The sequence below is a fragment of the Prionailurus bengalensis genome, chromosome A3 (assembly GCF_016509475.1).
Source record: "Prionailurus bengalensis isolate Pbe53 chromosome A3, Fcat_Pben_1.1_paternal_pri, whole genome shotgun sequence".
NCBI lineage: Eukaryota > Metazoa > Chordata > Mammalia > Carnivora > Felidae > Prionailurus > Prionailurus bengalensis.
In genome coordinates this window covers 59,472,790-59,496,766 of record NC_057354.1, presented here as the reverse complement: position 1 = coordinate 59,496,766, position 23,977 = coordinate 59,472,790, and the positions used below count along the sequence as shown (strand labels likewise).

The following is a 23,977-nucleotide window of genomic DNA, read 5'->3' as shown; positions in this document are numbered from 1 at the left end:
TCCCTGTACCGTGGTTTAAACAAAGGGGATGAGTTCTGCGCGGTAGCGGTGTCAGCTGTACCCAAAGCGTGGCCACTGAGGGCAGGTGTCGGGGCACGTCCTCCCACCCGGTGAATGCATCCGCGTGAGCATGGGTCCAGAGGTCCCCCCGGCTGCCGGGAAAGCGGGCCTGGGAGCAAGCGAAGTGGGCGCGCTGGCAGCCCACGACCAGCCCAGGACCACGGGAACCGCTGCGGGCACAGCCTCTGGCTGGGCCTCTGAGGTTGGGATGCAAGCTGCACCAGGTGGCTGTGGCTGCTGTTTTTTTTTATTGTATGCCGTCTGGATTCGGAAGCGTTTGTTTTGTTCACCTCCGAGTTATCTGGAGTAGGTCTCTCAGTAGTTTCTCCTCTCAGAAACAGTATCATTCCCAGTCTGTGTGTAGCTAGGACAGTTCCTCTGTAGCCTTCACACACAGAGTGTGACTTGAGGGTGAAAACCATCCCTACGACACCTCAGGCTGGCACTGATGGCTGCAGGGAGGTGCACGTGCGGCCCACCTGACTGCCACTCTTTGCAGGCAACCCATTTTTAATACCTGGGTGCCTGTAGGATTTTTTTTCTGTCATGTTCCAGCACGTTACAAATTTTGCCAGGATAGGTCAGCGTGGGTCTTGCGCCTGATTTGCCTGGAAGGAAGGGAGCCATCTGTAATCCTGTTCAGAAAATGTCTTTTTTTTCCTCAGGACACGGGGGCAGGGATTAGGCCCATGTGCAACAGAGGGAGAAAGTCATTTTAGGTTAGGAGGCCTAGGTTAGGAGGTGGGCAGGGGTTTTGGGATCAGACTTCGCCCCACAGCTCACATGGATCTTCCCACCAGGTGGGAGGACTCCTTCGAGCAGAAACTAGTGCTGATGTGTGCTCCATCATTTGCTCACAGCGGCTACACTTCCCACACTACTCACACCACTAGGGTGCAGAGCCCGCCCCCTCTCCTTCAACGCAGGTTAAGACACATAACCATGTGCTTGTCATTCAGGAAATGTAGTTTTACACCATACAGGTGTTATACCTCAATGAATGTTTTTTAAAAAGGAAATATAATAAAACTTCTGGTAGTAACTGAAGAGAGCCATGGATTGTGATGGACCGTAGCTGATGCTTTTTCCTTTTAATGCTGGCTATTTCCTTAAAATACAAAATGAACATAACTTACTTCTTCATAAAAAAGATGAATTAAAACTATTGCCTGGTGGGGGAAGCACCTATAAAGACTTCTAAGAGGTTCTAGAAAACTGGTCCAAGTCCTCTGTGGTTGGGTTTCTACCACATCTGGGTTACTTTATGTATCCAAAGGTAGCTCTGCAAACAGCACATTTTTGTCTTTCTTCAGCATGATCTTCACTAACTAAACGCCACAACTCTGCCAGATCCCCCTGAATTTCTTTCCAGGGCTGGCCTGTCCCTTTCTTACCAGCTATGAACCCTTTTCTTCTTTCCTTCCTCCCCTTTTCTACAGAATGACAACAACTATTTCTAGACACTTCCTGAATTGGCCACAGGGCCTTTCCACTGCCCAATAAATCAGATATGAGTCAGTATGGTTGGCAAGGAAAGCAGACGCAAAATGGGTTCATTTGACTTTCCTTCTTAAGAGCAAGTGGACTTAAAAAAACAAAAAAGATGAAAAAGCTCAAGTTCCAAATTATGACATACACTTTTGGGGACCGCTTTAGAACCTAACAGAATATCTATAACAGAAAATGGCTTTTGTTAACACTCGATTCAAAATTCTGCTCCGTCACTCAGGAGAGTCAACTGTTTGATGAGTATTTATCAAGTCTTTACTCTGTGTTTGGCTGGTTTCAGTGTTCTGTGGAGACACGGGGAAAGCCTCAGCTGAGTAAGAATATATGGCACTGTCCATGTACATGAGGGTGTACACGCCCTGAGTGTGTGTTGGGGGGTAGGAGATGAGGAAGACAGAGCAGGCAGAGGGAATATGCCAGCAGTTCAGTGACACCCTGTCCTCAGTGACTTATTACCCCCTCCCTGTTCACATCATGGTAGAATGTCTGCCCACAGAGATCTCCTGACTTCCCAAGAAGCATTCTGAAAGGCAGTTCTGAATAAAGAGTCTGTTTCTGCCAACCCCACTCCTTTGGCCACCTCCACTGTGGCTCTTTTCCTCAGCATTTTGAAATGTTTCTGTTGCTGTTTATTGTCTATTCATTCCTTTTAAGTTACACAGAACTTCTTCCAAGAATTCAAATCAGATGGGCCCCTAAATTAACTTTATTGAATGGACCAAAATGGCCTTTTATCTGTTAAAATGAACTAGGTTTCCAAAGCAATCATTTATGAGGCTGCTGTAACAACGAGTCCTCCCCTGGGACTAAGTCAGGTGTAAAATGTGGGAGAGAGATATAGCCTTCCAAAACACATGAGAACACACTGGAAAGACTGTAACAGAGGATTCCACCCCACCACACCAGTTCTCTGCTTTCCCTCATGGATCTGCCATAACCAAACTCCCTGACATCCCTTCTCACAGGTTTGATTGAATTTCCTGGGTTTCCCTGGTGAAGGGAAGAGTGTCTTGGGAATTCCTAATGGCTACTTCTTGAGGTCAAGACATTGTAGAAGTGAGAGCGGGCACCTGCAGACTTACCCAGCTCTGATCCTTCCCAGGGACCTGTCTTCCTCCCTAGGGAGCACGGGCACGAGCCCACCACCCTGGCCTTTGCCTTCGTGCTTTCATAAATGGAGTCTAATTTAACCTCATTCCCTCCCTGACCCCAACTCTTGCTTACTTATTGACACAGTCTCTGTCTCCTCTCCTCACTCTATTCCAATGGCTTTAAACCTCAGATCTAACCTGGATCACGGATGACACTCAATACCAATGCATCGCAGGGCAGCACCTCCAAACAAGTTCTCAAGAAACTGCAGAAAATCTTCCTCCTTTTCAAATTTGCTTTTCTTCAAGCTTAAGCATTAAATATAAAGGAAGAAAACTGTTCATTCAATGGTGCTTATGGACTGGCATGGTTTTCTGTTTTCTTCCTTTGCAACTATACTAAACCAATTTTAATGACTGACATTATTTTCCATTCAAATATTCAGCTATATTTAGCACAAAATAAACGTTCTTTTGCAGTTTTCAAAAATTGGAAGTATAACCAACATACAACATTGTATTAGTTTCAGGTGTACAAAATATTCACTCACTCAACAACTGTGCAAAATAAACTTTTAAAGGTGAGCTACACAACCTGATCACCTTTAGAAGTCACCTTTCTTTTGGGAAGACATTGCTGAGTTTAACATAATAACTCTTGGTCTCAGAGCACTGAGTCTGACCACTGTTCCCCACTCCCTCACACCCCTTGATGCGAAAAAGTGCAGGGGACAGGGGACATGTAGCTGAAAGTCCCCGCCCACTACCTGCTGTCCCTGATACACTGGCTCTGTTCCTTGAGCCTCACACTTTCCAAATGCAAAATGAGAATAAAAATACTTACGGCTCAGAGGGCTGTTTTTGAGGACGGGTAAGATTAAAACTCAGTAAAGTCTTCTGTGAACTGCAAGGCATGTTCTGGTGCAGTATTTCCAACCACAATTAGTCCTGCAGGCCAACAGCCTTTGCAGGAAGTGTGTTCCTCTGTCCCCTAAGAGTGCCACCCCCCAGGATGGTCACTTCTGTTTTTTTTCAAGTCACAGCATCCTAGCAGCACCCTGGTCTCAGAGCACTGCATTTCTCTTGTGAAACTCTTACCCCACCTCTGTGTCATTACTGATGTCAGTAACTAAACATTTATTTCCTTACCCCCTTCTATTAAGGCCACTCTCCTATTTCCTTCAGGTTTCTCTGGTTTCCTGTCTCTGTGGTCCATCCACTCTCTTCCCTTGCCCTGGAAATGCCTCAACCTAAAAGCAACATTCCAGGTCTGCTTCAGGGAGTTCTGCAGACTGGACGAATCAATCAGTGTCCTACAACCTGTAAACTCCAAAAGTACTTCACTCTAACCAGGTGCACACTTTCTAGACTTTGTCAGGTTCTAATCTGTTGTCCTTCTTGTGCAAATCAAGGACAGGAACTGTCTCCTTCTCTATGGTTAAATTCTGGGCTGATAAATGTCTTCTAGCTCGGTCTACCCATTTCCTTTCTTTTGGCATAACTGCAAACCAAACCACGGAATGGGTGTTAGGAAGTAAGAGGGGATCTCAAGAGTATGCTCCTCATCTTGGCTGGGGAACGATTAGGAAGTTTTGTGTAAAAGGAGCTTGAGGAGAAAGACTTGGGAGACAGGATGTCAAGCAAGAAGAGTGCTGAGTAGAAGTCGGCAGCCTTGGGCTCTGCCACTAATGCCCAGATGATTCGGGATGATTAGCCTTTTCCCTAAACTCGGTTCTCTTATCCATAGTGCTTGGAGGGGAGATTAGCTGCTCCTTGGTCCAATACCCCCTCCTAACTTTAAAGTTCCAGGATTCTGGGTCAGAGACCTTTTCCCATTGTCTTGGTTTTCTCCTGATCTTGCCCAACATCCTCCATTCCCCTGCCAAGGCTCCTTCTCAGCTGGTCAGGAATTCAACACAATCAACATTTACAGAGGATCCATGATGTACAAAGCACTGTGAGGAACATAAAAATAGATGTGACCATGCCACCTCCAAAGAGAAGCTAAAAAAGACGAGCAGAAAGGTGCAGAAGTAACAGAAGTCACAACTATGAAGCAGAAAGTGATGGTTAGAGGAAACCAGCTGACATGAGCACAGAGGGGAGGCTGGTTCCCATGCGACAGGGGGACCCAATGGGGCCACAGCGCGTGGAAAGAAGACACCACAGTGAAACTGGAGAGAAGCAGCTCTGCTCCTCATTGCCCTCTGCCTTGCTGTGCCCACCTTCAGTTCCTCAGGAAAGTGCTTCTCTCCAGGTAACTTCCCCACATCTGGCACGGCTGTCAGCAACAGAAATTCCTGTTTCGCACTGTATGCTAGGAGACAGAGAGGTTAAAGCATATTCTTATGGAGGAACAGACACACACATCAGCGAGACAGAACAGAGGCCCCACAAAGAGGCCCCCACAAATATGCCAACTGACATTGGACACAGGTACAAAATCAGTTCGGTGGAGGAGAGGCCTTTCAACAAACGATGCTCCGGCAACTGGACATCTATAGACCAAAAAAATGAACCTTTCCCTGAACCTCACACTTTACTCGAGAATGAATGCAAAATGGATCAGCAATTAAATGTAATAAAACTTTGAAGAAAACATAGGAGAAAATCTTTGGAAAACCTGATAAACTGACTCTCACCGAAAAAAACTTTTGCTTTGCAAAAACCCCTATGAAGGGGATGGAAAGACAAGCTACATACTGGGGGCAGATATTTGCAGATCAAATATCTGACGATGGACTAGTATCTGGAATATGTAAAGAATTCTCAAAACTCTGCAGACAAAAAAAAAATCCAATTAAAAAATGGGTAAGGGGCGCCTGGGTGGCGCAGTCGGTTAAGCGTCCGACTTCAGCCAGGTCACGATCTCGCGGTCCGTGAGTTCGAGCCCCGCGTCAGGCTCTGGGCTGATGGCTCGGAGCCTGGAGCCTGTTTCCGATTCTGTGTCTCCCTCTCTCTCTGCCCCTCCCCCGTTCATGCTCTGTCTCTCTCTGTCCCAAAAATAAATAAACGTTGAAAAAAAAAAATTTTAAAAAATGGGTAAGACATGAACTGGCATTTTACTGAAGAGGATCTACAAATGGCAAATAAACACATGAAGAGCTACTCAAGGTCATTAGCCAGCAGGCAAATACAAATGGAAACCACAATGAGATACCACTACAGACCTATCAAAATGGCTAAAATAAAAAACAGTGAAAACTCCAAATGATAATGAGGCCGTAGAAACACTGACTAATTTACATGGCTGGTGGGAATGTAAAATGGCATAGGAACTCTAGAAAACAGTTTGGCAGTTTCTTTAGAAACTAAGCACGGTGCTTGGGTGACTCAGTTGGTTGAGCATCCAACTCTTGATTTCGGCTCAGGTCACGATTTCATGGTTGTGGGATCAAGCCCCAAGTCAGACTCCACACTGGGCATGGAGCCTGCTTAATACTCTCTCTCCCTTTGCCCCTCCCTACCCCTAAAACCAAAAAGAAAAAAAAAAAAGAGAGAGAGAGAGAGAGAGAGAAAGAAAAACAAAAAACCTAGGCATTTAACTACCATGTGACCTAGCAATCGCATTCGTGGACTTTTATCCCAGAGAAATGAAGATTTATATCCACACAAAAACCTATATACAAATGTTTATAGAAACTTCATTTGTAAAGCCCCAAAATGGAAAAAAAACCCAGATGTCCTTCAACAGGTATATGGATAACAAACAGTGGTGCATCCATACCATGGAATATAACTCATCAATAAAAAGGAACAAAGTATTGATACACCCAACTAAAGTTGGATGAATCTCCAGAAAATTATGTAGAACAAAAAAAAGCTAAAACCAAAAGGTCACATACTGTACATAACATTCTTAAATTATGGAGAATAGATTAGTGGTTTTCAAGGGGGGTGGGGGCCAGGGATGGGAGACAGGGAGAGGGAGGGAGGTGTGGCTATAAAATGGCAACCCAGGGATCCTTGTGGTGATGGCGATGTTCTGCATCTTGACTGTATCACTGTCAACATTGTGACTGTAACTCTGCACTGTGGTTCTGGAATGTTACCACTGGGGTAAACTGAGTAAAGGGTACACAGAACTCTGCATTCTTACAACTGCATATGACTCTACAGTGATCTCAAAATTAAAGGGTAATTAGAAAAAAACCAAGTTAGCAGTCAAGTCAGTATTTACATATTAGTTTAAAAATTCATGGAAAGTGAGATTAGACCAGACGAATCTTACAAAATGCTAGTCCAGAGTAATAATTTACAAAAAAAACTGATTTGGGGGAAACCTTTGAGTAGAATTTGAAGATAATTTTCAGATCTTTACAATCAAAGAAACATTTGCTTCCAAAATTTTGCAAAGTCTAGGGGCACTGGGTGGCTCAGTCAATTAAGTGTCCAACTCTTGGTAACAGCCCAGGTCGTGATCTCGTGGTCATGAGATCAAGCCTCCAAGTCAGGTTCTGCACTGAGTGTGGAGCCTGCTTGGGATTCTCTCTATTCCTCTCTCTGCCTCTCCCCTGTTCATGCAAGCATGCTCTTTCTCTCTAAGTAAACATTAAAAAAAATTTTGCAAAGCCTAAAAACGTAATTAGAGAGAAAAAGTAGATACCAAAAAAGTACAAAAATCAGCATAACACAGCATCAACAAAGGGACATTTATTTCACTTTAAAAAAATAATCAAAACCTACTCCTCTTGGGTCATTAATAGCAACATGTGCACACTGGACTACAGCTCCCACCTGCACTGGTCTGGCTGTTACACCTCCTCCAGGCCTCTGGCAAGCACTGCTACTGGTATGCACCATGGGCTGACATCCTCCTCGCCCAGGGAGGGCAAAAACATCTTACAAGTACCTGACAAAAATAATAATCCCTTCTCCCCATCTGTTACACGCCTTTGAGTTATCGGACTCCAATAAAAACCTCTTTGCCACATACCTTTAGGAACGCTACTAAAATCTTTTTTCTTGTCTACATGTGATTTAAAACGCAATCCTAACCAAAGCTGTGTACAGGAGCTCGTCTGTACCTGCAGTAAGGTCAAAGAGCCCTGTCTATGTGCCTTCAGCCCCCAAAGCTCCTGAATGCACTCCAAGGACTCCAAGAGACCAGCCTCTATCCATCCTCCTCCTTTGCAACCTGTCACCTTTGGGCACTGACATGCTGACAAGAAAATTCACATTCTATGCCTATCTGGTCACTTCGTGTTCTGACAGTGTCTTCTAAGACTAGCACCGCAATGCTTAGTTCTGCCACAGGTTGAATGGATTTTGCAGAATCCTAAGCTTCCTTAATAACATTTCAGATGGGACAATGCATCCTGAATTCTAAACAGCTGACTTGCCAATGAATCTCTGAAGCAACCTGTTCCACACACTCGGAAGCATACAGAATGAGCTTTGGCAACTGCGGAACATCTTGCCTTCCAATACCACAAACACCAGTCAGTCATCCACCAATTTTTATCATTTTTATGATTTTAAAGTTCTTGATATTTGCTTCAAATAAAACTGATAGCACAGTTTACATTTGGATTTGTTTTATTTCTGCTGCTCTGTCAACAACCATTTGTTTTCACAAATGCTATTATCCCCACTAAGATCAAGGGACAGTCTCCTTCTCCATCCTGACCGTTAGGAACAAGCCTCTAGCTCCAGAATCAAGGATTCTGATCCTGTAGGTAAGGCCAAGTGCTCTCATAAAGCATCAGATCACTTTTGTTACAGGCATCGTTATATTTACAATATTTTATAAAATGTCTTTAAACATGCCAAGTGATGTACCCTGTTGTTCTTCTAGAAGTGATCACATCCACTCATCTCCCTGACCACACTGTGCACCAGCCACCCAGCGTCAGTCACCTGTCCATCACATGCAGGCAGAAGGCACGCAAAGATGTTCAGGTCACGGACCCTGCCCTTAAGCAACTAACAGCCAAGGTGAAGGGCTGAGTGGAGGCAAAAGATTGGAAGAGGAAGTCAAATTGAAGTGAGAAGAAAAATCAGTGTCTACACACACACACACCAGATTCACAAAGATGTCGTTTTTTGTTTCAAGTCTCACTGTACCATGCCATCAAATTCCCGTCACTGAATGGGATTTATTTCTTGTGGTACGGTCCAATTAGAACACCTGAACCTAGATCAGTATGATGCTGAAATTTTTTAACCAAAGATGAGTCATTTCCACAAATATTTCCATGGCTTCCTTGCTGAGCTAAAGAAAGACCATAAAACTATTTTTTTGAAAAGGTAAGTGAGACTTTAAACAGTGTTTCAAGACAAATCCACCCTTCCTATCAGTTTAAGTGGCAGGGAAATCATTAAGAACAGGAGAGTAAAAAGAAAACACACTCGTCCCCTGGCAGATTCTGGAACAGAGCCCCATTTCCCAGAGGTCAGAGCCAGAAGGAGCAGCCCCACAAACACCAGAGTTACAATCGGCTCCCTGAACGCTGACACCAAGGATGTGCCATCTGCTTTACAGAAAATAGAACCTCATCATATAGGAGAGCACTGTGTTGTCAGTTATTTCTTTGTGATGATACCTCACATTGTGCTTTTGGTTCAAAACCACAACACTGTGAACATGAGTGAAACAAATTCCAGCACATGAGAAAATCCCTTTCGGTCACACGTTCACAAACCTCATTCAGTTTCCTATACATCCGCAAGATCCACCAGGGGGTTTAAATGCCTCCCCAGACAAATGCTCTGTCTGTACCCATGGAACCCTAGGGTGGCAGGAGATGCCCTCGCCGACAGCCTCCAAGAGGCTGTGTATTCGACTTCTCGTGGGTGCTCCATCCCTGCCCAATCACCCAGACTGGAAGACACCCAGCATGGGAGCTCCTTTCCTTCATTCAGAAAGCCGGTGAACATCTGTCTTCATGACCCCACCCAGGCATTTAGGGACAATCAGGTAAGGTTCTGTGTGCTCAAGAAAGGCTGGGTTATGTTTGGGGCCTGAAAACAAAGGGTTCTCACTTTATGTTCCCTGCACACTGTGGGGCTGACACTGTCCTCCCAGGCAGTCCGCCAGGCTTCCGGGGGGGAGGGGGAGGGGCAGTGGGGCCAAGTGTGCACTGCCTCTAAGGTCCCCACCAGAAGTGGTCAGCACCCCTGCGCCCCCATTCACTAATCACAGCAACCACACCAAACATCCAAGGGTGCAAAAAATACTTGGTGAACAGCACCAAACAGATTTTTCCTTCAGGTTTAAAATCCTCAAGCCCTTCATCCTTCCCTCTAGGTTTCACCTTCTATCCCTTCGACTATTTGCTCCACTTCACAAAACCCTCTAGAGCTTCTACAATTTTCTGAAAGCATTCAGCATGAAACCTGTCACATCCTAGTGGAATGACACCTCGCTTATCAGATACCATTGAGGAATGACATGTCCTTCAGAGGCTATTCTACCAGAGAATATTACAACTCGAGGCACACAACTTACTTATTTTTTGTGTCTCGTAAAATATATTACCTATACTCCTACTTTTGAAACAAAATAAACCATAAACAATTCAACCTCCTGACTTGCCTTTGAAAGTGCCTTCTAACTTACTAGGTGACATTTAAGGGGATCAGGAGTAAAATGTGTAGTTGTGGACCCGTTTTCACAGTGATCTCACATCCTCAGCATCTGCCTCTCTTTCTACATTTGCAGTTCTCCCCTGGGTCACACTCCTAGAGACTCTAACTGACTTGGTCTCTGGTTGGGCCAGCAGAGAAAGGTTTATAAAGTCCCACAGATGGTTCTAATGTGCCACAGGATGAGAACCATTCCTCTGATGCTGAAGGAGGGCTCTCCATCACAGGTACATTTAACTATACCAGAGCAGCTGGAGAAACATCCAAATGGTCAAGCTGAGATCATTGTCTCAGATTCCAATGACGCCCCAAGATTCAGCACCTGCTGTTCTGACAGAGGCCCCCGGTATGGACCATGATTATCTGTGATTATCCACAATGCACTGTGATGCTCTTGGCCGCCTCAGATATCTGCAGTTAACACAGCCTTCCCAAGGCTGTGAAAACCTCTCAGGTTCTCACGAGAGGTCCTGGAAGGTGCAGGTGGCACCTGTAATGATGACAGCCTGTCAGGCCCGAGCATGAAGGAGCTGAGTTACTGAGTGCAAACACTGGAGCTGAGAACCACCTCTTAGGGTCAATTTCAGGGCCATCCTCTTAGGCCTGCACATCTGCCTCCAGCCTTGTTCCCCTACAGACAGAGTGAGAGAGCGAGAGCAAGTGAGAGAGCGAGAGCAAGTGAGTGAGAATGGGGGGGCAGGGGGCGCTGGGCAGCCCCTCAGCATAGCCGGGAGCTCTGTGGGCTGGAGCTGCTGGCCACACAGATGGCACAGTTCATGCAGCCACCAGGAGTAAGTGGGGAAAACAGCTGGAACGGATACTTTCCTGATCTCCCTTTCCTAAGGGCTGCTGTCTGCAGGATAATGTGTAAAGGGCTATGCAAAGTGAAGATGTCGTATATACCCACGTGCACAAGCATCCTCCCCGTTAGGCAGATGTTGTCAGGCCACCCTGAATCTGCTCATGAGTCTTTTCAACATCTCCCGTTTGTCTTGCCTCACTTTGCCATGGAAGGAGTCACCTTGGGGTTCAAGATGACCATCAGTACACCTCCTTACATACACCCAGCAACCTCACAGATCACAGAGAGAGCCTCACTGTACTCAGGTCAATCTTGGAGCCGTCAGAGTATGTCCAATTTGTAGAAAAAAAACCACTGATGACCAGGTAAGCAAAGGTCAAGGGCATAAACTAAAATATGCTCTTCTGAGGCTGGATTTGGTGCACTTAATGTCTTCATCTGAACACCTACGTCAAGTAAGGGGAATCAAAAAGTCCTCAAAGGCTACCCAGCACAGGGGCACCTGGGTGGCTCAGTCAGTTAAAGCGTCCAACTTCAACTCAGATCATGATCCTACAGTTTATGAGTTAAGCCCCTTATAGGGCTCATTGCTGTCTGCACAGAGCCTGCTTCGGATCCTCTGTACCCCCCACCCCTTCCCCTCCCCAGCTCTCTCTCTCAAAAATAAATAAAGATTAAAAGAAAAAAAAAAAGACTACCCAACACATATTTAAATCACCTTCCTTCTAGTACACTGAAGGTGACTTTCAAACACATGGCTACCAGCACACAGCACCAACTAGAACACAGAGATGCTGGTCAGTCATGGTAGCATCTCATGACAACACGAAGCAGGGGGAAGTCCCAAGCCTGGAGCCTACCAGATGCTCTGGAGAATGGTATTGCTGGGAAGAGGTCACCAAGGAAGCCCAAAGACAAAGTATGCTCCACCTGCCCCAGGGGAGATACACGGGAAGAGACTTTCGTCCATTTCCACCTCCTCTCCTGCACTTCTGTAACATGAAGGAATTGGATGCTGTGACCTCCAAAGTCACCTCTGGCATTAAAGTTCTTTTGATTCTGTGACAAAGGTCATCTGTGCATGTACCCAGGGACAGTACCACAGCATTGTGTGGATTAGCCGAAATCTATCCCACAAGGAAGCATACCTACCATCGGGGTCTTTAAAGGTCAACGTGATAAATTTGCTAGCAACCATGAACATGAAAATCACCCAAAAGCATGCGGCCAACAGAAGCCACTGGTGGTGCATGTTGTCAAATGTCAGCCATTCAGTAATTCTTCCTGGAAAACAAAAGTGAAATGCACCTGGCACTTATAAATAAATCAATTAAACAAAAGGTAATAAAAAGAACAGGTGATTTTAGTTAGTAGCATCAATACAAATATTTGAAAATCTTTTTCTATTGATACAAGGGTATTTTGACTTAGTATTTAACTTAATTTTACTCTTAATAATATGAACTTATCGATTTGATAATTCAAAAAAATGTAAAACACTCTAATGGAAACGAGCCATTTCTGTTTGTTTTTGGAATACATGATAAGCTTTTGCAGATTTGCCTCTTTATTCCTTTCTGGCCCAAGCTAACATCAGAACATGTTCCTCGTGCCCAGTGACAGCCAAGGCCTGGAAGTAGGTGGGCAGAAGGAGGTCTGCCAAGGGCCAGACCTTTGCTGTGGTAATCTGCAGAGGGCAGAAGCCATAGTAAGGCACTTACAAGCAGGTCTTGTGTAAAATCCGGACATGCTGACAAGATAAACATAGCCACACCTACAGAATCTCTAAAACAGTAAAAATGAACACTGGAGCTTCTCTCTCTCTCCATTCACTTGCCTGCAAGAGTCTGCGCAGAACCTTGGGGGTGGGTGTTTTTCATGCTATCACTGCCTGAGGAGTGATGCAGGGCATGTCAATCCTTAGCAGGTCACAGAAGTCACACTCTGCTGCAGGGAACACATAAAGAACAGGGAAGTCAGTCAATTCTTAGCAAGAGAGACAAAAAAAGGGTGTTTCATTTCACCTTTAACACAGTGCTTCTTCAGGCCAAACCAAACCACTTAAAGAAACCATGGTGTTCGGGGCGCCTGGGTGGCACAGTCGGTTAAGCGTCCGACTTCAGCCAGGTCACGATCTCACGGTCTGTGAGTTCGAGCCCCGCGTCAGGCTCTGGGCTGATGGCTCGGAGCCTGGAGCCTGTTTCCGATTCTGTGTCTCCCTCTCTCTCTGCCCCTCCCCCGTTCATGCTCTGTCTCTCTCTGTCCCAAAAATAAATAAAAACGTTGAAAAAAAAAAAAAAAGAAACCATGGTGGGCTGGGTTGGTTTTCACTAGGTGACTGAGGCCATCAGGGAGAACAGGTCCTCTCAAGGTGCTGATGACATACGATTTCAGAGAGCTTCTGAATGCCAGCTGAGACAGAGCTCAGTGAGGACCCAGGTAATCAACTCTCCTGCTTATCTCAACACTTACCTCCCAGAATTTCACTGGAACCAGGCATCTGAAACCTGAATTCCCTCTACCAAGTGGTTATCCAGCCTATACTTGAATATATCCTGCAATGGGGAACTGACCACCTGCCATGCAGCCCATGTCTTTACAGGGTGGCTCAGGAGCTACCCTCTGTCAACCTCAGGTGCTCATCACACATTAGACCCAGTCAGTGTGTTTCCTGAGGTCTTCAATTAGGGTCGCTGGATTAAATAAAAATAGAGGACAGTTATATCTGAATTTCAGATGAGGAATACAGCAGTCTCCCCTTATCCATGGGGGATACTTTCCAAGGCCCCCCAGTGGATGCCTGAAACCACAGATAGTACTGAACCCTTGATAGTCTATGGTTCCTCCTACACATATATACCTATAGGAAGCTTTAATTTATAAATTAGGCACAGTAAGAGATTAACACCAATACCTAATAATAAAGTGGAAGAATTATAACAATACAGTAGAACAAAAGTATGTGAATGTGGACTCTCTCTCAAAGTATCTTACTGTGCTGTATTCACCCTTCTTGTGATGATGTGAGATGATAAAATGCCTAGGAGAGGAGAAGAAGTGAGGTGAATGATGTAGGCATAGTGACATAACAGTAGGCAACTAACTGACCTTCTGAACATTTGTCAGAAGGAGGATCATCTGCTTTCAGAGTGCAGTTGACCGTGGGTAGCTGAAACCACGGAAGGTGAAATTGCAGATAAGGGGGTACTACTGTGAATAATGTTTTAGTAGAAATATGTCCCAAATATTATATGGGATGTTCTTATACTTCGAGAAGCTATTTGTTGCCTCTCTGAGTTTTGAATTTCACTGGCAGTCCTGTGTTTTATTTGGCTACACTACCCAACATGGGGCATGCCAACTCCTCTCTAATCACCTAAAGCCAGCTGGCCTGCCTTGGTTGAATCTTCCTTTCTCCTTTAGTCCTTCTCTTCTGAGGCAGCATGGTACAAAGCAGAGAGCCCTAGGTGGCTCCACCACTCATCAGCTCTGTGACTCAGCAAGTCACTTAACCTCCCTGAGCCTTGACTTCCCACCTCTGAGACAGGGTCCTCCTCCTTCCAGAGTGGTCATGAGGATTAAGTGACCCATAACAGTCCCTCTATAAACATAAATTGACCCTCTGTGACTTTCCAATTCGATCTGCAAACAGCCTTCTTGGTGGCTAGAAATGAAAGCAACAACATGGTCTGCCTCAAGGAGACAGGAAAAGAAAGGTGAGACTCTCATCCCAGAGGACTCGAGCTCCTAATCCTTCTCTTCCGGGAACAAGTGAGGCACAGACTGTGCCCAGCAGCATAGGGCACTGCAGTCCTGAGTCCACTGATCTTGTCCCTCCAAGACAGTGATGCTGGGAGGGGTCCATCCCCATGGGTCACAGTGGGAGCACTCCAGAATGGCAGAGAGGCAGAGGAGCCAGTGTGGGCTGGGGAGGGAGTAAAAAGAAAGGAGACAAGTACCAGAGAGGAGGTAAGCAACCAGAACAGAGAGGCATTTGCTCCCTTACACCAGTTTTCATGAAGTCTTGGAGGCTGAGGAATAGGTCCCGGGGCTGAGTGGCCTGGGGCTTGCAACCCATGTTTTGCTAAGAGTAGTGCTATGGACAAGTGAATACAGAGGAGAGGAACCACTGGGGCCTCCTCCCTCATACACATGCTTGCTCTGCAGAGCAGGGGAACCTCCTGGCACTGCCCACTCGTGGTGTCCTACTCTGATCAGAGCTATACTTTTGGCCCCTGAGCACCCTCCCCAGCCATCAAGCCAGCACTTGGGAGGTTTTTATGGCTTAAGAATTCAGTCTTTCTAATGGGAACTAACCTTCTGAAGGGATCTAATTTGAGTCGGCCCACTGAGCTCACCTCTATATAAAAGTAGGGAGATAATGAATAAACAGACTTACATGAAAATGAAGGGTCATATCACCTGCTCTCCAGGAAGCCAAGTGGCTCAGATTTCTAATCTGGGCTACCTGAATAGTGAGACCTGCATTATCCTGATGCCGTGCCTGCCTTCCTAAGTCCTGGATTTTAATTTCAAGCCAGGAGTGCTTTACTCTTTCACCCAGGCCTAGGGTTGGTGGGGGTAGGGGATAGGTCTATTCTCTTCTCCCAGAGTCTACCCAAGTTTCTTATCTGTCAGGATAAAACCACCACTGTATTCCTGCCAGTGTGTTGTGAGACCCCTCTGAGACAGAGCGTGCCAACAGACCTCCTCTACAACTTACATCGGCCAATGTCTTCTTCCAGATGGCAATTTTACTTCAAACCCGCTCAACTCCAAAAGTGACTTCAACTAGACTCCTACTGAATGAGACATAGAGTGCCCTCTCCTACCCAAAGCCTGGCTGCTGCATCAGGTCAGGAGAAGGGAAGTTTTAAGGCCCCCACCTCCTTCTCATCCCCGTCAGGATGAAATGGCAGGGATAGCCCAAGACACTTGGGGACTCTGATTGGGGACTGCAGATATGGAGAGTTTAAACCATAAACCATAACCTCTGCATAAGTGGTGCATAAACCATAGCCTCTGCATAAGAGTGCATAAACCATAGCCTCTACCAAAAAATGTACTCTTGAGGTGTATAAAACCACAGGCCCTCACCGATGTCTTGAGTAGAGCTGCCCAGACCAGGCTGAAGCCTGCCAATGACCCTCTGCCCTGCTGCAGGCCTCCCTGGAGACCACAGAGCCTGAGGGTAGTCACTGTGAAAGGGAGCGCTCTCTACTGGCCACTGGGATTCTATAAATGTGAAATAAGCAGGGCCTGCTCCCCTCCCAGTGCACAGCAGAGGAAAAGGCAGCTCTCCCTCACCCCCCACCCTGTTGGAACCCCCCAAAAGCCTCTCTCCATCATCCTGCCTTGTTTCATTTCCCTCATTGCACCCACTATGGCCTGAACGTTTCAGTCATTCACTATGTGCCCCCATAGTGGAATGTAAGTGCCCCTAAGTACACCAAAGACTAGAATAGTGCCGGGCGCTCAGGAAGTCAACCACCATTATTTGCTGAATGACTACATCCACCTAGAAACTTACCAGGAAAACTCTGGAGAGCTGAAAGGTACTTTTGAAGGCACCTTGCCCAACCCTTTATCTGAGAGTTTCCAAACTCTTTAAAGGATTGAGGCCCCCAATTTCAACCTCAAAATATTTCTCCAATATCCACGTGAGAGTAGTTATATATTTAATATCTATTACCTGAGTCTAGACAACAATTAAAAGCTACTAGGACTTCAGTATTACTTGCAAATAAAATCACATTTTATAAATCACAGCATTACATGCATTTGAACAGACATACAACTTAAACATACTGACCAGGGGGGATTAATAAATGTCCCTGAAGTCCAAAAATTTTTTTTATTTTTAAATAAAACTCTGTGCTGAAGGGCTAGCCAATAACATAGATTCAAAATGTCAATTTATATGTAAACAGAAAGGGCAAGTTGCAAAGCTGAATGTGTGACCCTATCTGTAAAAAAATTACATATATGAAGGTATGTGATTATATACACATATAAACACATATATACATGTAATGTATACAATACAATCTTGAGAGGATGAGAGCAGTTATTTTTTGCTTTGTACATCTATACATTAAAGAAAAACTTTTGCAGCAAGCATGTATCCATTTTATAATAAAAGCTGACAAAATACAAATAATGCCACTCACATACATGCACCCTGGTGTTTTTATTTATTTTTTCTACCTGACTTCTACTAACTGCAGTTTCCTTACCACTTGGCAATGGATGGTAAACACTTTTCCAGCCAGGAGAAAATGTGGTTAAGTGACAAATTCAACATGTGTCTGAATATTTAGTAAATATATCTGTCTTCACTAGTTTTCGTTTAGCTTTTAAAAATAATTTAATATTTAAAACATAAAGTACAAAGAATAAAATAACAAAAAAAGATTCTGGGCTCTAATAGTTTTGCTGTACTTACTTGAGTGTTTGTAAAGGAAAGAAAGTGTTACAAATAAGGCTGGAGGCCCCCTATGCCCCTGCCTGGCTCTAATCACGCTGTACCCCAGACCTACTCCTCCAGACCTACTCCTCCATCAGGGTGTTACACTTTGTAAGACTCAACTCCTCTGACAGAAGCAGCAGCAGGGGTTAGGGAGGGTGGTCTTCCCTGCACAGAGAAAGGCAGGGCCTCCTGCAGAAGATGGGAAGGCTTGTTCACCCAGGGCCTGCAAGGAAACACTACATTATATGCAAATGCTTTCTAAGGAGGCTCCTGCTGTGGGGAGAAAGCCTGAGGTGGAGAGATGCACTATTTTTAAGCACTTACCTTTTTCATCATCTACAGTGAGGCAGTTCACAAATCACACATAGACTTAAGAGAAAAAGCTGTCATGGCAAAAATTTAGATAAACCAGGACTTGTTCTCCAAGTCATGTGCTATGTGCACCAACCAGAACCAGTAAGACTAAAGCCTGGTCCCTCTCAAAATACCCTTCCCCTCAGGGCTGGTATCTCTACAGTTTACAACATATAACACACAAACAGGAGTAGATGTATATCTGCATATAGTTTTAAGGACACAATAACCTAAAAAATACTTATTTGCCAAATTCATCATGAAAACGTATATTCATCCATCCAAAAAAATAAATGCCAAGGATATATCTGCATATAGTTTTAAGGACACAATAACCTAAAAAATACTTATTTGCCAAATTCATCATGAAAACGTATATTCATCCATCCAAAAAAATAAATGCCAAGGATACAACGAGTCCCAAACCAAACACATATACACAGTTTATGTCCTTATGGAGCCTATAGTCTAACGGAGACACCCATATGCATCAAAGAGTCTATCTCCTAAGTGGTATGAGATAGAAAGACATGATGCTGTGAGAGGAAAATACAACGGGACAGAACCTAGGCAGAGATGAGAGATAGCAGTTTCGTAAGGCGGTAAAGGCACAGGTTCCAGACCAGGTGGCCAGCAAGGAATAGCGGCCCGGGGGTAAACAGGAGTAAGCCAGGGGCCCCTGAGTAACCAAAGGAAGCCCCTGTGGCTGGAGTTTCCAGAGTACGGTTAGAGACGAGCAAAAGCAGATATGGTCACACAACACTGTATCTTAAAACAGCAGTTATGGAATTTAGTTTCACCTTGCGAGCAATGCAAAGCCACTGAAGAGAGCTCTCCATGAGAAGAAAGGTAGTAGTGTCATGATCTGATTTAAATTTTGAAGCTGTTTCTCAGGCACAGAGTCAAAACTGTAAAGCACCATCTACCTGGCCATTCCGCAGGCTCAACATCATTTCCGTAAGTGGAGCAGGAGTGTTCTAACCCAGCTAAGCGGTTCACATCACCACCTAGACCTACCGTCCTAGACCACCACCACCACCATCACCACCACCACCATCATCGTCATCGTTGTCAAGGTCTCTAAAAACTAGCTTACCATCATCATAGTTGAGGTCTCTAAAAACTAGCACACAACTAGTAAGATCCACAGTATCTGACGGGTTGGATTTTTAGAAATCCTACAGACTAGGGGTTCCAGTTAGCCATAGCATGCTTCTGCTTTGAGACTACATGCATTCTCAATCTAGGTATCTACCTAATGGTGTTTGGCTTTAGGTTTAGGGCAGTGTTCCAGCCCTGGCTGTACTTTAGTATCACCTGGGGAGCTTTTAAATAATATAGCAATGTCTTGGGCCCCACGAACACTGGAGCCCAAACAACACAAATCTCTGGAGATGGATCCAGGGGTTGTTTTGTAAGCTCCACACAGGATTCTAATGAGCAGCCAGGGCTGAGAACTGCTGGTCCAAGCCCCCAGCCCTCCTCAACTTCTAATGCCCACATGAATCCCTGGGGATCTTTTTAAAATGCAGATTCTAGGCATTCTGACATAATAGCCATTCTCCCACCACTTCTTTCCATTGTAAGAATGAAAACTAGTAGCAAAAGATTATCTGTCAACTAGCATCTATTGATGCTCTGAATTACATGTACCCTGAAAAAACAGCTTAACAAGGTTTAATTAGAATCATAGACCTCTATCACTGTTCCCATTTGTTCTTCTTTTCCAGCCCTCCTGCCTAGAGGTAACTAGCCTCTGTAGAATTTGGATTTGGTCTGACCTTGGAAAAATTACAGTAATTCACCCCATTTGTTTAAACAAAAAAGAAAGGGATTCCAAATTCCCTTAGGCCCAACTCCTCCAAGCCCACGCCACTACCTGCACTGCTTCCCCTGAATATACAAATTCTCCATGGGGTTTACCTCCTGTCCAACGATGACACCCTCAAGACTCACTATTTCTGTGTGCAGAGACTGGGGCTTAAAATGAACAGTCTTTCCTCCATGGCTCTGCCAAGGGCCACAGCTCTCCCTGCAGCCCGGTGACAAATGGCCTTTAAGAAGCCTGACATTTTCTGTAATTAACTCTCCTTTGTTCAAGGAGCCAAGACAACTCCCAAGTTGCCTCTTGCAGCTAATGGTGGCAAACCTGAGCATGCCCCAGGCCCCCTGTGGTCATGGTGTGCTGCCCCGAACGGGCCCCTGGGCCCCCAGGAGTCAGCATACCCATCTTCAGAGCTTTCTGATTTCCAGTCATTAAATGAGAGTTTCACTTCAAGATATCAGGTTCTGAAACCTAGCCAGAGGGGCTGGACTCGGAAAACCCACAAGTCAGAACTAGTGGATAAGGTGGTTTCTCCTCTTATGTGGAAAGCAGGGTGAGCTAAGCAAGAACACAGCTGAACCTACCAGAAATCCCAGTCTTTTCCCCCCCCCCCCTCTCTAAACTAAAAGCGCACATTGTACATGTTTGTAATGACTAACAATGGGTTTGGTTCTATTGCCATCTTCTGGTGCAGATTCTCTCTCCCCTGCATTTGCAAAGATGCTTGTAAATCCATTTGGTCAGCTGCCAATAATATTTCTGCCAGTGGCTTTTCCCTGTGTTTGAGCTGCCATCCAAAAACACAAAACCTTTCTGGGTTTGTGCTGAAGAGCTTGACTCCCACCTGCCTTGTTCTACTTTTTCTATGCATGCTTGCTTATTGAAGGTTCTGAAAAAGTCCTGTGGTAAATAAGCCCATTTAACTCTGTTTACAATAGCTTTTTTTTCCCAAATCTCATTTATTCATTCAGCAATATTGACAAAGTGCCCACTTTGAGCCAGGAGCTGTTCTAGGCCTCGGGAATATGACAACATATACTCCCTGCTCTCATGGTGCTTCTACAGAGGCAGATAGGCCATAAACAAATAGAGCTATTAATATATATAATCACATCAAGTGCTAAGTGCCATGATTGAGAGAAGGGTAAGGGGAATGTTGAGAAGAGATGGAATAGAGTGAGGGAAATCATGTAGCACCTGAGCCAACAGCTTGGTCGGTGTCCCAGTGTCCCCAAAGCAGCAAGGAGACAGTGTCCCTCATGCTGAGTGAGCTAAAGGGCTAGGAAGTGGCCCAGATAAAGCATCCTGTCAAGGGTCCTTTACTGAGCTGGCAACTCCTGAGTCCCCACTCCCACCACATACATACCCCAGGGAAAGGATCACGAGTCCGGTGTTCAGTTTTTAAAACAGTAATTCAAAACATAACCAGGCACTAAGGGAAACTTCAACAAAAAAGCCTGGTAATGCACAAGGAACTGGTAGCCTTTGGGGGATTGATAGGAAGAAGGGAGATTAGGTAGCTGAGGGCTGGAGCAACTGGGGACATTCAACAATCAACTATTCCATATCTTTGTATTTGGACCTAAAATGTCATTACCTAATCAATAAAATCACTAAAAATGACAAGGTAGTAAGATAAAATATTGTGTATGAATTTATAATATATATAAAGTGCCATGACAGTCGCTGTGACTTCTAAATTCATAGGGCTTCTCTCAATCTAAGTTCAGAAATTTCCTTTGTCTACTGGGCCATTAATCATTACTAAAATTTACAGTCTCAGAACGACTGATCAGCCTTAATTACCAGGATGAAAACATACCCTTTACTCTGTCCAGCTGAAGAATGTGTCTGAGATTAAGACAGATTCTCATGAATAACAATAACAAACAGCAAACGCCTGCCTGGGGCTATCTACACTTCAGGCACTGCTCTCAGCCAGTACCAAACTCACTTAATCCCAGGCTGAAGAGGTTGCTTCTATTAATATATTTCAGGAAACATTTCTAAGTAGAAGTGTACATACTCCTACTTAAGGCTTTTAAATTTCCCAAAATTTCCATACAAGCAAGTAAAGAGGAAGTAAGAATACTAAATGACAGGAATCTCAAATAACTAGTGAGATCACATTCTCCTTCACGCACCTTCTGAAGCCTGGGGTCCACATTTCCTTGAAGTATTTGCTCTGCCTGAGGTTCTTGGTTCCTCCTGTCACCGTATAGGATAATTAAAAAAAACAAACAAACAATAAGCACCATTAAAAATGATAAGATCTTATGTAACACAACTTGGTTTATATTTTGGAAACAGTCAACCACTTTTATTCAAGTACAGTTTGCACAACAGGTTTCTTACAGAGGTGGGTTGTATATGGAATTTTTGACAAATGAATAAATATTCTAAATGTACCAAAAGAAGTACCTGTTTAAAAAACTCATGTAAATTCATACAAAAAATGAAATAAGTTCTGTTGCAAAAAATAATTAAATCCTGTTATATCTATTTTATGTTTGACATAAAGAATGTCATAAAGAATTCTTTGGGTAAAGAATTCCTGTAGACGATGATGGGATGATGAAATCTTCCAATGCAAGATGTTCTCTGGGTTTTGTATTTCTTTAGGCTTTAACATCCTGGCAATTTCTAGCCAAATGACACATCATGAATGAGTAACTGGAAACAAGCCAAACGCGTGGAATTAGAGATTACAGATTTAATAGAGTTGGCTGACAAAATAAACATACAACTCATTTAACATATAATACAGCCCCAACTGCCTGGGATGCATGTAGCACAGTCTAGCTGTGTTTCCTTTTACTCTTAAGAGTTCCATGTTAAAATTAAAAGCAATTTCACGTTATGCAGATGGAAAGATGAAGCTTTACGTACTCACATCCAGATTCTTCCAGACCTATATCAGAAGAAAAAAGACTCTTCATTCCTGCAATCTCAAAGGTCCTGAATTCACCTCTCCCCCATTTCTATTTCTAGCTTTCTCCCACCCTTTTATTGTACAACCTCAAGCATTTGAAAAATGATCTGAATATAACTGCAAATTGCCTGGGATATTTCCTGATTCTTTTCTTTCTTTGTTCAGTTTTGCAAGCACTCTGGTTTTCACTTTGGGTAAGGAAAGAATTTTCCTCTCAGGTATTTCTTTGAGATTCTATTCTTTCAGGGTCAAGAAGAGCAAAGATGGAAATTCCAATTTTGAGCCAAGATGGGCTCAAAATGGGAGGGGGGGGGAGGTTAGTTTCTCTTTGTGTCTTTTCTTTTTAACCCAGTCACTGAAAATTTCAAAGTGAATAAGTAGGTACTGGAGATCAGCAAGCCCGAGCTAAATTGAGCTGTCTAATTTTAAGAATGTCTGAGACATTTCTCACTCTGGCGGTTAAAACTGACCAATACCCAACTCTTTATGGCCCAAAGCCCCAGCCTCTGGGTGCTTCAGACAAAAAAACTCTTTATGACAGTCCTCCCGCTTAGCTAACCAGACAGAACCTGGCTGCACTGCCTTCTATTCATTCACTGACCGGCCCTTTCCTGCCTTTAGAGACTTGGAAAACAAAAACGACAGCTTTTGGAAAACCTGGTTCATCTCCCTAGCCAGAAGTGCAGAAATTTATACTTCAACCTCCAACTTCTGACCAGTCCTTCATTGTCAAAATCAGGGCTGAGAGCATTCTGGAGCCTATTTGGCAGGAAAGATGCGTTTCCAACCATCCTTTCCCCCTCTCACCCACCAAAACCGTGCTTAATCGAGCACTTAGGAAAGGGTGCACATGTTCCTTCTTCCCTGCTCTCTCTCACTCTCTTTGCATGCTCCTTGCACTCAAGTGAAACATTTTCTTTCTCTTTCCACCCAATCACAAATGCAAATTCTCAGCCAAAGATGAAAGAAGTAAATTATAGATCACCAAATATCAATCATTCCACCGGTCACACCATCCCGCAACAAGGACGCCGCCTTATTGCATAATTACCGTGATGAAGGTTCCTCTCATTAATCCCACCAACTAGAGAGGTCTTCAAGTCACCAAAACACACTGGGATGGTGCTCACAAAGAAAGACCGGTTCACCCCGTTTTCCTGTCCACCCGGGACGGTGTGGGGGTCGGGGCCCCGGGGTCTACGACACCCACACCCCGCCGGTCCCCGAGCTCACCCTCCGCGGAGCCGCAGCTCGCCGGGGTCCTCGGGCCCTTCCGCGGCGCTGGCGGCGAAGCTCTGCCCGGGCCTCGCGGGCCTGGGGGCGAAGCGCGCGGGGGTCCCAGCGTCCC

The 23,977-nt window shown here is 44.7% G+C and overlaps 1 protein-coding gene across 3 annotated transcripts in view; it reads right to left on the bottom strand.

The window, feature by feature from the left end:
• CHST10 (carbohydrate sulfotransferase 10) overlaps positions 1–23,977 on the bottom strand; it is a 30,577-nt gene extending 6,600 nt beyond the window's left edge. The window contains exons 1-5 of one of the 3 annotated variants that reach the window (XM_043603150.1): positions 23,863–23,977; positions 21,842–21,905; positions 12,887–12,996; positions 12,202–12,333; positions 4,886–4,977 (exon numbers count right to left, since the gene is read on the bottom strand). In XM_043603150.1, coding sequence (XP_043459085.1) covers positions 4,886–4,977; positions 12,202–12,333; positions 12,887–12,929 — 267 coding nt within the window. In that variant the 5' untranslated portion in view covers positions 12,930–12,996; positions 21,842–21,905; positions 23,863–23,977. Of the gene's footprint in view, positions 1–4,486; positions 4,616–4,885; positions 4,978–12,201; positions 12,334–12,886; positions 12,997–15,448; positions 15,507–21,841; positions 21,906–23,862 lie in introns of those variants that run through there. The other 2 variants (XM_043603151.1, XM_043603152.1) reach the window with 2 other exon arrangements.